The sequence below is a fragment of the Meles meles genome, chromosome 4 (genome assembly GCF_922984935.1).
Source record: "Meles meles chromosome 4, mMelMel3.1 paternal haplotype, whole genome shotgun sequence".
Lineage (NCBI taxonomy): Eukaryota > Metazoa > Chordata > Mammalia > Carnivora > Mustelidae > Meles > Meles meles.
The window spans coordinates 122,230,871-122,244,304 of record NC_060069.1 but is presented as its reverse complement, the minus strand read 5'-3'; the positions used below and the strand labels follow the sequence as shown (position 1 = coordinate 122,244,304).

Here is a 13,434-nt window from a genome sequence, read left to right as displayed (position 1 = left end):
GTCAACTGGAGACAAAATTCACTTTGCAATTGAAAGGCTGTCTACTTTCTTTCAACAGTAGCCACCATGGTTTACTAAGTGCATTTGTTTTCCTTTCACTATGGTAACTTTACCCATTCTCTGTATCAGCGTAGCTCAAACCCATCAATTATGACTTGGAGGAAAGTATGCTATGTGCTTTGGGAATAAGGCCAAGATTCTATCTTGAAGCCTTTTTATAATTATTATTCATTGTATACACAGTGCTCATAATACTCTCTATTTCATACTTTTTCTTTGTTATTTTCCAAAGCTGATAGTTGGATTTTTTTAACCCACCTATTGACCTGTAGTATTTAGTTCCTGTTTTATTGTTACCTCTTCATAAATATGGAATTAGCAGATTCCCAAAATATTTTTCATTCATTCACTACAAATTGGTATTATTTTGGCTTCCTTCTATTATTTTATTCACACTTTTTAGTGTTCTCAATAGCAAATTAACATTTGGCAAGGACTTTATCATTTTTGTACTACTGTGGCCCAACTTGGGTTCTTCAGTAAGTTTTGGGTTTGCTCAATAAGTGAGCAAGCATATTCTCACTAACTCAGCACTTAGAATAGAGGAACTAAAATCTAGATTAGTAAGGAAAAGACAAAAACTCTAGTAGACAGAAGAACAGAAATGTATTCTTTTTTTTAAATATTTTATTTATTTGACAGAGAGAAATCACAACTAGGCAGAGAGCCAGGCAGAGAATGAGGAGGAAGCAGGCTCCATGCAAAGCAGAGAGCCCGATGCGGGGCATGATCCCAGGACCCTGGGATCATGACCTGAGCCAAAGGCAGAGGCTTTAACCCACTGAGCCACCCAGGTGCCCCGAAATGTATTCTCTTTTAAACTTTATTTTCAATCTTGTGCCTATTTCCCTTGTCATTAAAAAAAGAAAAAAATGGGGCACCTGGGTGGTTCAGTGGGTTAAGTCTCTGCCTTCAGCTCAGGTCATGATCTCAGGGTCCTGGAATCGAGCTCTGCATCAGGCTCTCTGCTCAGCAGGGAGTCTGCTTCCCTCTCTCTCTGCCTGCCTTTCTGTCTGCTTGTGATCTCTGTCTATCAAATAAATAAATAAAATTTTTTAAAAAGCAGGAAAAAATTTTTCTTACATTTTATAAAATTAAAGAGAATATCGGTATTTTAATTTTTGTTCATTCCCTTAAGAATTTCAAAATTTTAAACCTCCTACTCCATCTGAATTGTACGTAAGATCAAATATGGTTTTATTGTGTTATTTGTTAAGATGAAACTACGAAATAGGGAATTATTTGTTTGGTGGTCAATTTATTTTTCAACCCATCCAATCATGAAATCAAGATGTCCTTTGAATACATACCACTTTGATACAGAAAAACGCTGAAAAGAGTAAAAATCTGTCATTTCTTTTTCAAGAATATTTCTTTTAAGTCAGAAGAGAACCTCCTTTCTTTGACGTGTTGCTTATGTGGTTTTGTAATTTCAGTGGCAAATTTTAATCCTTAAAGCAGTGAGGAAAGTGAAGTACTTCAATTTACTTTTTGTAAAGTTTAGAAAGTTCTAGGAATCCTACAAATCTTGGTACACAAAGTATCAACCTTTTAAAGTGTTAATGTGAAGAGTTTTTAGAGATAAGTTAGTCAATGCCCATCACTTGACAAATGAAAAAATAGAAGTGTAGGGACTAAAATTGGGTTCAGGTTACTCATTCACTTCAAAATGTATCTCATCAAGTGCTAGGTGCTGAACAATGTGCTAGATAGACACTCTGCATAAAAAATGAATAGGAAGTAAGTCCGATCTCTATATGGCTATGGTCTAACCTGAGAACATACTGTAATTACTACAAATGGAACTTGAGACTTACTGATAGAAAAGGAAATCACTATCCCAAGAACATCATTAAAATTTGAATACTCTTGGCCAGTGCCTTTGGGATAATACCCATTTACCAGAAAAGATTAGATCCTAACCTGCATTTTCTCCTTCCTAGTCCAGTGCTCTTCCTGTAAGATGCTGAAAACAACTTGAAATCTTGGGATTAAAAGAAGAGAAATGAAAGAATTTCTTGTTGAAAATGACATTAAAATGTCATATTGAAAATGATCTTAGCACTCAATTTTCAAGCGAGGAGATCCATTTCTAAAATAACCATGCCATATAGATTTGATATTTTTAAAGCTAGGATTACAGCTTTTATCACTGTAAGACTGGACACAATAAAGTGTTTAGGTCATTTTGGAGATAATACATATTTGTCTGAGGAAAATGAATTTTAAAAATCCAAATGTTGTATAACCAAGTCTCATTACTTAGTAAATCTATGCTGATACCCAGTAGAGTTTAAGGAAGTGGCACCTCTGACTTTTAATGATTATTAATTTAGACCCATGCTCACCTTACTTAGATTCATCAATACAAAATCAAAGATGAGAGCTCCTGCCTCATTTAACTACTTCAAAAATCTTCATTAAATCAGGGGAATAAAACATTCCTGGGACCACAAAAACTAGGGTGGTAATTTGCCTCCACTCACATGGTATGAAACTCTGTAGTTACTCTCTGGTTTTACTACCCTGGGATTGAAATCTGTGAGTAATTTAACCAGTGTTTGAGAAAAACATATATACCAGGTTACCTGAAGAAATCTGTAAATCAGAATTCTGTCATTCTGCCAGCGGTTTCGTATATGTGTTTATCCACCTTAGCTGAATACTGCTTTAGTAGCTCCCTGAACCAGGGAAAGCCTTAACTATTTAACAGGGGTTTTTTGTTTGTTTGTCTGTTCTTTAAATTTTAAAACTTAAAACCGGATAAATCTGAATTAGTATCCCTTTTGTCTACTCTTTTTTCCTTGATGTTCTAAGTTGACTAAGATTTCCCTTGAGTAATGAAAGGAAGGAAAACATTACTCTGTACTCTTTACCTGATTTTTTTTTAAGCTAAACATTCTCTGTCCCTGAAATACTACTTGAATGAAAGAAATGTGCTGATTGTTTATCACTAGTTTTGCATTCAAAGAGAAGGAGGTGCTCTCAAATTACAATCATTGCTTTTATTAGTATAAGTAAGATACTAAAACACAGGTATTTATGCCCCTTAGAAGTAAAGGTTCAAATTCTTCCAGGAGGAATTTTTTGAAAGATGAAGAAGGTATAATAGGTTTATAGGTATTTAAGCACAAATTGATTGACTGCAAGGAAGAGAGAGAAGAGAGATTATTTATTGATGGGAAAAATTTGAAAGTAAGTATGCTATATAAAGAATTTATCCTTATGAATTTAAGGAGTGTTTCCTATCAGTATAATTGTATTACTGAATATAAATTATTCAGCCACATTCTCAAATTTGTTGGACAATTTTAGTAGAAAATTTAAAGATCCTGCTTGTAGCAAGAAAGGAAACAAACAAAAAACTCCCACAACTCATACTGAGAGTTGTGCTATTCCTGAATTTAACAGCTCTACCCTTCCAACAAAAAACACTTGCCCATCTCCCCATATCAATTGTAGACATCAAAGAGAAAATACTAGAGAATCATGAGAAAACATTACCCTTTGTGAAATAGTTTCTAAGAGTAGATGATGAAAGACTTGCATTTGTTTAATTAAATAAGTTTTGAATGCCTGTTCTTCAATGTCATAACAACAGCTTAGAATTAGTAGGAAAAAATTCGTGGTTCTAGAGAGTTATTTGTTTTCAGTAGGTGGTTTATATAAAATTAACAGCAGGGAAAATCTCTTTTTTCGGATTATACCATTGAATTCTTCATTATCTTGGGGCATGCTACTTTTTCTGTTTGTGCTTCAATTGTCCATTCTGTAAAATGAATAGATTAATATCGTCCCCAATGATTTCAATATGATTGCTGTGAGATTCAATTGAGATGGTACCTATGAAAGTTTTTCAGAAAGAGTAAAGAAGTCTACACAATTTAGTGTGTTGCTATCGAATCTATTATTGGACTCTGTATGGTTGTAATTTCATGAATATTAACAAATTGGAAAAGTAGAGCAGATCACCTGACTACCACCAGAAGAGGCAGGGTAGGCGCTGTCCCAGTTGTGCGTCACCTGAAGTCCCGGACTTCTGGGTCCTCAGATGGACTATACACAGACTGGCCAAAGTGATTTATTAGGATCTTTTTAGCTCCGTTAGCCTGTAATTCTACTTAGTACCTCTCAACTGCATTCTCTGCTTGTCTCCCATCCTTTAGAAATACTTTCCGCTGTAGAGATGAAGAATTTGCCCATGGCGACTTAAACAAATAGGGTGTTATTTTTCTGACATGACAAGAAATCCTGAGAGAGGTGCTAGCTGAATCAGGTACAGGTTACGCATCTAATTCTCTTGGCCTTTAACTTATTGTCACTTATTGGCACTTGAACTTAGTGTAAACCATTATGCAGAGAATCAATGCTGGAATAATGTAGGTAGAGTGGCTTCTGTTACATTTGGACCATCTTCTTAGGAAAAAAAAATAAAACGATATTTCAAAGACTTTCATCAGATTTCTGTTTGCATCTTTTTGCCCATCTTTTAGCCATCACTTGGGCCATCCATAACTATCTGCAATCATATCTGTGTAAAGGAGTATTCAGCAGACTGCGATTCTGAACAAAATCAAAATTCTATCAGCAAGCTGAAAGCAGGGTTAGGTGTTTACTATGCGACCAACAGTAACCTCATGTTCCTCTACTTAACAGTTTCTCTTTTCCTGTTCGTGTTTGTGTATTTAATTATGCTACTTACAGGCCAGCTTTTACTATATTTTCCAATCCTTCTCAAATGAGATTCCTTCTGTGTGGTTCCTTCCAACAGCTCAGTCAAAATGGAATGCTTGCTCCTTTTGGCCTATGTTAAATGTCTGTTGCCGGCTTTTTATTGTAAGGCCCTTTTAAGATAGACAGAATTAGGTGTATTTGTATCTTCAAGGCTAACAGAAAGCCTGAACAAGAGTAAATAAATGATTGCCAAGGATTTATTAAACTGAATGTGCGTGTGTCTACCTGTCTTTTACTAGTATTGTATCTAAGGTTATCAAGTCATATTTAGAGAAAATCAAGTTACTAGTTTGAATCACATTCTTAACTTCTAGGTTGATTTACTCTAGCTACTTTGAAGTTATAATTAGAAGTCCTGTGTTGTAAGGGCGCCTGGGTGGCTCAGTGGGTTAAAGCCTCTGCCTTCGGCTCAGGTCATGATCCCAGGGTCCTGGGATCTAGCCCCGCATAGGGCTCTCTGCTCAGCCGGGAGCCTGCTTCCTCCTCTCTCTGCCTGCCTCTCCACCTACTTGTAATTTCTGTCTTTCAAATAAATAAATAAAATCTTAAAAAAAAAAAAAGAAGTCCTGTGTTGTAGCTAAGAAGTGATTATATGACTGTCTTGTCATTTCCTTAAATATCCCAGAGTATAGCCATTTATAATATTAACAAAAAGTGATTGTTATCCCCAGGGGTACAGGTGAATACCTTTATGCTAAATGTTGTAAAAGCCATAAAAACCTCCAATAAAAACATGCAGATAAACTTACCAGCAACCAAAAAACAAAGTAGACGCCAACACTGCAACTTTATCTATCAGACTCAGTATTGCCCTCTTGCAAATTTAAAGGCGCTCAATGAGCTAAACTGAAACCAGAAGTTAAGTGTTTATACTTCACATACATCATTTTCCCCTGAGGCAATATGACATGAGATATGAGTGGTGGTTTCTAACCTGTGCTCAAGAACAATGTTCAAAAGTTTATAATCCTAATCTGTGTTTGGTTAGGGCAATAGAATTTATCTGTGTGGCTCTCAATGTGGCACCAAAATTTGTTTGATTTAGATAATCTGAATGCAGCCATTCTTGATAGAAACTAGAAAATAGCAAGACTAGATTAACGAATGCTGTCATCTTTAGTTATTGTAATCATGGGTCTTAACAGTAGATTTCCCTTGGCAGTGTATTTTTTAAGAAACATTTAGTAGGAAGACCCACTGTTACGGATATAATGTGTTTCCTTTCAAAATGCATTTAATGATTATGAAAGTTAACATTTGTCCACACAGGTTTACTTGCATGCAAATAACCTGTTATTCACAATATGAAGTTGATGTAGGAAAATTCCGAGATTCAGTGATAAAGGCAATCTATAGAGTATATTCTCTATGTAAGTGTTTAAGTCATCAAATCTCAATGTAGCATTGACAATGAGTTTCAGAGATTTAAGAAATCATTAACTTCCAAAGATAATCTGGGGGAAATTTTAAAAATTTAAAGCCTGAATTGAATCCTCAAAACGATGTCAAGAGACTTCTTGCAGGATTTTCACGGTGATTTCAGTTCCCAATTTAATTCTGGTATTGGATCACATGAAACATTACAGCATTTTGAATTTAATATACAGATTAAGCAAAACTAATATAGTAGAAGCATATTTCTGTTAAAGCAGTAAATATATGAAGAATGTTAAATGGGCAGCTGAAATCAATACTTCATCACGAGTTAATTGAACTTAAAGAAATGTCATTCAGAGATGTCTGGAAAAAAAGATGCCACACTTCCTTATAACGCTTTACTCTGGGCGCCTGGGTGACTCAGTTGGTTAAACCACTGCCTTTGGCTCTGGTCATGATCCCGGAGTCCCACATCGAGCTCTCAGCTGTGCAGGGAGTCTGCTTCTCCCTCTGACCTTCTCCCCTCTCATGCTCTCTTTTACCCTCTCTCCCTCTCTGTCAAATAAATAAATAAAATCTTTAAAGAAAATTAAAAAAAAAAAAAAGCTTTAATTTTGGAGAACCTGGGTAGCTTGGTTGGTTAAGCAGCCCACTCTTAACTTCAGCTCAGGTCATGATCTTGGTGTCTCTCACTAAAATAAATAAATATATTTTTTAAAGATTGTATTTATTTGAGAGAGATAGAACAAGAGCACGAGGAGGGGCAAAAGGGGAGGAGTAGAGGGGGAAGAGGACTCCCTGCTGAGCAGAGTAGGGAGCCCTTCCTGGCTCCATTCCAGGACCCCAGGATCATGACTTGAACCAAAGACAGATGCTTAACCAACTGAGCCACCCAGGTGCCCCTAAAATAAAGAAATCTTAAAAAAAAAAGAACCACTGGCAGGGAGTGCCCTGACAGCCTGCAGAGCCTTTCTCCCTGAGTCCTTCTCTCACCCCCTCCCCTGCTGATTCACGCTTGTTTGGTCTCCTGTTTCCCTGGCTGTTCTCCCTCCTGTCTTCATCTGCTCGTTGATTATTTGTGAGCCAAAGACTTCATGCTAGGGATGCTGCCTGCTCAGAAGTCTGCACTCTCTGGGCATGTGGTAGACCCAGAGAACTTGGGAGAGATTTCCCCGTATTTCCCTGATGAGGACATAGACCCCGATCCATGAAGAGGAGCAGTTGGGTCGGGAGGACCCAGTGCCAAGTCTAGAACTCCGCTTCCCGACCTGTCGGAATGGCGCCCCATTCATTCCTCAGGGCTGGTCACACGGAGATTCCCTCCAGGCTGTCAGGAGCTGGCTGCTACCTGTCACCGGCTCCTGGTGTCTTTGGTTTGGGTAATGGTCCCAGGGTCCTGGGATTGAGCCCCGTATCAGGTTCTCTGCTTGGCAGGGAGCCTGCTTCCCCTCTCTCTCTCTGCCTGCTTCTCTGCCTACTTGTGATATCTGTCTGTCAAATAAATAAATAAAATCTTAAAAAAAAAAAAAAAAAAAGAACCAAAAAACCCAACTTTAATCTAGTAACAATTCACAAGTAGATCAGTTTAAATAGAAATTATACCTCCCATGTATTTGAGATATAGACAAGGAACTATACTGAAATAGAAATTATACCTCACTATGTTTTTGAGATTCAAACAAGGAAATACATTAAAATCCCAGTTTAAGCCATTGCTATAGAAGTTAAGGAACAATACTGTCAAGGCAGAAAAAAAAAAAAAAGATAAAAAACACAGCTCCTGGGAACCACGCATCAAGAATCTTAAAATAACGAAGTCACGGTTTCTTCCTTCAGTTGCTTACAATTTGTGGAGATGGAGTTGTACACACAGAAACCCGTAAAAACCGAGCGAGTATGTAGTGCAGGGCTAACTGCAGTACAGAGAGTGTACACATTGCATCATGTTTTAAAAGGGAATGGCTACATGATGACATGGCTTTGCTGTATTTTCTCCACAAATAGTTCAATGCCAAGGAAAGCTGTGAAAACATGAACTGGAAATTTCCTCACACTCTGGAGCCAAAATAATCTAAATCTTCGGGGTTTTTTTTCCCCTTAACATTTGGTGTAAATTCAAATGTATATGTGGAGAAACTACACTGGGCCACATTATTTGCTTCTGTAAGTTCTGGGGGGTGGGTGGGGTGGATTTTTATTCATAATGAGTGCATACCCTAACATTCTGAAATCTGTTTTACATATTTTCAAAAATACATTTTCAAAATTATCTCAGAACTTAAAAGAGCCGTTTTGTTTGTAGCTTGCCGACCAGGTTTCTACAAGGCTGCGGATGGTAATATGAAATGTGCCAAGTGCCCACCCCACAGTTCTACTCACGAAGATGGTTCAGTGAACTGCAGGTGTGAGAATAATTACTTCCGAGCAGACAAAGACCCTCCATCCATGGCTTGTACCCGTGAGTAGTTTTGCTGCAACCCATGCCTCCATGTTTGTTTTATTTTATTTTTAATTCTTGTTATTGTGCTTTTTTATTCTTTTTTTTTTTTTAAGCATTTGGCCCATTTCCTTCCGTTATCCATGTGCAAGTTGAAAGCTTTCTCTGCTTCACTCTCCATGCTTGGCTCACCACAAATGCAACATTTATCACGCAAAATGAATTAGTTTTTAAAGCACTTCCTGCAATAGGACCCCCAGAAAGAAGGAGAATTTTCTTTATCTTGGTTTAGATCTTGTATTACATTTGACAGAATAAGGGAGGTTATAGTCATGGGATTTGTGTTTTTACATTTCTATTCCCTCTTGTTAAGTGTTGGTCATAGGTCATAGGGAAAAAGGACTAAGATTTATAAAACTAATAGTAAAGTTTTCATAACTATTCATGAGGGCATTGAATTGAGTAGTAAATTCCCTTGTTGGACTATGTGAATGCATCTTCAACTTGAATCAAACCCCCCCCGTTCGTGGCTTAGGGAGGACAGTGCTCTTGAATCCATGCATCTATAATCTCATGGATCCTCTAAGGACGAATTAAAAGTATATAATAGAGACAAGATGGTTATTTACCTCTTTCAGTTCCATTGTAAATTATCTATTTCCCTTGTAGTAGAAAACAGAAGTGAGGCTCATTAATCTTTGTTGAACTACTTTGCAGGACCTCCATCTGCACCAAGAAATGTTATCTCTAATATAAACGAGACCTCGGTCATCCTGGACTGGAGTTGGCCCCTGGACACAGGAGGCCGGAAAGATGTTACCTTCAACATCATATGTAAAAAATGTGGGTGGAATATAAAACAGTGTGAGCCATGCAGCCCAAATGTCCGCTTCCTCCCTCGACAGTTTGGACTCACCAACACCACAGTGACTGTGACAGACCTCCTGGCACATACTAACTACACCTTTGAGATTGATGCCATTAATGGGGTCTCAGAGCTGAGCTCACCACCAAGACAGGTCGCTGCAGTCAGCATCACGACCAACCAGGCTGGTGAGTACATGCTGGAGGCTGCCTACTCCTGCCGTCTCCGAGCCAAGTAATGGTTTTGACAGAGGGAGTGGAAAAAAGGGTGAGAAAACAATTTATTAGAAAGACCCCCAGAATTTTCTTTTCTGTCACGTTTAGACAGTAATGCTACATTGAATAACTCAATTTAATTCTTTAAGTTGGAATAATCATATTTTTTAGATCATTTTAAACTGATTTAATCCATTGCTTTTCAATAGGGAATCTTTAAATAATTAGAACACTGGAGATGGTACTTGTGGGCCTCCTTGACACATTTTGATATTCCAAAGAACTTAACAGACATTGAAACAAAGCTTGTAAAAGGTTATGCAGAATACTTAAAACTAGAAATACCTTTATCTGTGTTATAATTATATCATATTTTATATCATTATTCAGCTATTTTATGCTCCTCAGTAGCTCTGACTGTTATTTGCTGAGATTATTCTCTGATTAATAAAAAAAGAAAGTAAATCCATTTTATTTGATAGATATAATTTGTACTTAAAATTCAAAGGAACTTCTGGAGAAGCGTAGTGAAAAGAGGTCTTGGTGAAGAACAGTTGAAATCACGGACCTAAAAATTTGCAAACATGAATTACTTTTATATTTTCCACTGACAATCTTTTTCCAATTGAAACAAAATGCTACACTGGCAGGTTGTAAGACAATGCCCTTTAACAGGGAACGGAAAAATTAAACAATAAGCAAACTTCTCACCTTTCTTTATCTTTATGTCCACAACATTTCTGTTCTCTTTACTATTAGTAAATCTTGTTCTTTCAATCACCCCTTAAATCTTCTCTGTGTTTTCTCCTTTTCTGATAATTCTTGACTATGGCTTTTGTGTTTTTGTTTTGTTTTTTAAGCGGTGAGGAGTCCAAAATTATTTATGGGATTTCAGTTGTGATTCTCAAACATATGGAAAGGTCACACTTGACAAAGTCTACACGTGTGACACACCAGTGGTGCCCCTTTGAGATAAGGTGATCCCAGTGTTTCCATTACTGATCACTGTGATGAGTGAGAAATAAACCGTTTTCTTTTGTAGGCAGCAAAGCCTGTGCAAAGTTAAGCTGATGTTCATTGTATAAAATTGTTGCTCTAAGATACTGTAATTAGGGATACTATCTTCCAAGCAGCTCAAGACAGAAATATCATTGATCGTTTATATGGAAATAAATAATGGAGCCAAAGGGGAGAAAAGGAAGAGACAGAATGTGCCCTGAGAATGCTTCAACTAGAACTACAGATTCTTGGGTCTGCTCCCAGGTGGGTTCACCTTGGAGCTGGAAGTCAGGATGGAGAGTCAACTTTGCCTCTTACCTGCATGTGGCTTGAATTTGGAAGCCCCTCTGCTGTCTCATGGGACTCGCCCTTTGCTCTGAGGATAGCAGGAAGTGTACTGGATGGCACTGGCGAAGGTAAAGAGAGCTGATTAAATTCTCTTTGGCTGGGAAAGGTCTTAGAGCAGCAGCCAAAAAACTAGCTAAAAGACAACTCTTTTGTTTCACTTGGCTGGCTCAGGAAGATTAGTTAAATCACCAAAGTTGCACAGCTAAGAGCTGTCACCCAGGGCTAATATTCCATAAATATGCGTCAGAATGAGTCTGCTCGTGGTTAAAATTTTGCACCACTTCTGTACTAATTCAAAGTAGTTCTAACTATTTCTGCAGGTGAGTTACATAAATAGCTCTGTATTGGTTCATTTCTCAGGTTCCCTGGGTAGCCTGCTAAACCCAGTGTCTCAGCTCTACTTATCCTCTCCCATAATTTGGCAATCAAAGGATAAATGCTGGCATAAGGCGGGGGTGAGGAGAGGTCTTTGCAGTCCTGCACTGGAACTCCTTCTTGAGGGGACCTTGTCCCTGCTATGTGATTAATAGGTATTTTGATTATTATCTCTGGCAGAGTCCATGTGCAGACATCTCCCTAGTTGATTCCACACCCCTCTTTTGTTCCTACTTTGCTTCTGCTCGCCTATGCTGATGGAACTCACACTTTTACATTCTCTCTTGGTGATAAGTAAACTTTATTTGTGGAAAAGGCATGGCTTTTAAATGAAGTGTGCTGTGTCATTATTTTAATCTGGTTTACTGAATTTGTACTTTTCCCCACTGGAATCTAGATCCCAGACCAAACAACATATGTTTTGCTTTGCTTCGGTTAATGGCATTTAAACTTCATAACTAATAGTATTTAAAAATTTGTAACTTAGGTTTACTTAACTGTCTTCCATGAGAGAAAGAGATGAGTAATGCTGTTGCTATATATTGCATGATTACAGCTTCTCATATTTAGTGAACACAGGGATTTTAAGAAATTATAATTATGTGGCACATGGCTTTCCCAAATCCTACATTTCATGCTGATTTACTACCTTGTTTAAAATAGGAGCATCAATCTGTGTTATAATTATCTCCCAAGCCAAACAGCAACGTATAAAAACAAGCAAGAGCTCCTTATTTCCTATCTTATCATTGGCCTCTGGCTTTCTGACAATGCATTTATCAGGAAACTAATAGTTCCAGATATATACAGTGAATGAACCGAGGTAAGGGCAACCAAGAGCAGGCCAAGACATTAAAAAATAAATGGGGTTGATGCTTTGGCCCACCCAGTTACAAATCATGAGGTAAGACAAATTTAACAGGAATGATATCAGTTACTCTCTCTAACCCCACTATCATTTTTGTAAAAAATTACAAATTTGTCTACACTATGCACCACTAAGCACTTTATATATTTATTTCAGGGTGTTTGTATCATTTTGTGTGCCTGGGGTGATAAAGGTCTTTGTTCCATCTTCAAATCCCCACAGTAAGATATATAACCAAGATTAGGAGCAATGCCATTTCTCCAGGGAGTGTTTCTTTGTTTTGCTTTATTTTTGTTCTTGTGAAGGTTAATGGACTGGTAGCCTTGAAAAATGAGCTCCTACCACTAGAAAAATATGGCTGTGACAGATATGATGCCATGGTGTTTAAATTCCTCCTAGGCTCTCTATCTTTGACAAGGATATAAAGGAGGAACGTGAATGTGTCCCGTTTAATTTAGTTTCTGAGATTGAGTTTGTTGATTTTTCACTTGATTACATTGTGAAAGGCTTGCGATGACCATGTGATAAGCCACCTTCTAAATTGTAGAGGATTATGTTGTAAATTCGGATATTTGTTCAATACTTTCACAAAGTATGCCAGTGAGATCAAAAGCATGGACTCTACATAAAGATTGTATCTATCTGAAACTGGCAAACATGTTCAGAAAAAATTGCAGATTGCGAAACAAAATTCTGTAACATTATAACTTGGTGTAAATTGTGACTTCTTCTTTTCTTCCCTGAATGAGTGTATTTACTTCTCAGTTCTGGAAATAATCATTCCACTAGTGGACTGTCTGTCTCAGTTTATTCTCAACCTCCATCCTAGCAGCTGCCCACTTTTCACTATCCTATAGAATATGATGATCTTAGACTAAAATAGGGAGCACTAATAGAGACTTTAGGACCCTTCAGTTCTGAGGTTCACCCACCCCCATTTTACAGCTGGAAAAACTGACTCTACAGTCAGTTTTTCCAGGCCTTTTCAACATTTCATCAAGAGATCAAACTTTTCATTGATGTGTCCCAATTCCAGTTCCATTCTTTTATCCTCAAATTCTTTCTGTCATTCTGTGATGCATGCCATGTGGATACAAAAATAAATGCTTAGCCTTGGAGACAGAGAGGGAAATTGTTGGAACATTTACTCTGATTT

The 13,434-nt window shown here is 37.5% G+C and overlaps 1 protein-coding gene across 2 annotated transcripts in view; it reads left to right on the top strand.

The window, feature by feature from the left end:
• EPHA3 (EPH receptor A3) overlaps positions 1-13,434 on the top strand; it is a 364,949-nt gene that overhangs the window by 225,262 nt on the left and 126,253 nt on the right. For both annotated transcript variants that reach the window (XM_046003412.1, XM_046003410.1), the window contains exons 4-5: positions 8,474-8,629; positions 9,326-9,661. In XM_046003412.1, coding sequence (XP_045859368.1) covers positions 8,474-8,629; positions 9,326-9,661 — 492 coding nt within the window. The remainder of the gene's footprint in view (positions 1-8,473; positions 8,630-9,325; positions 9,662-13,434) is intronic.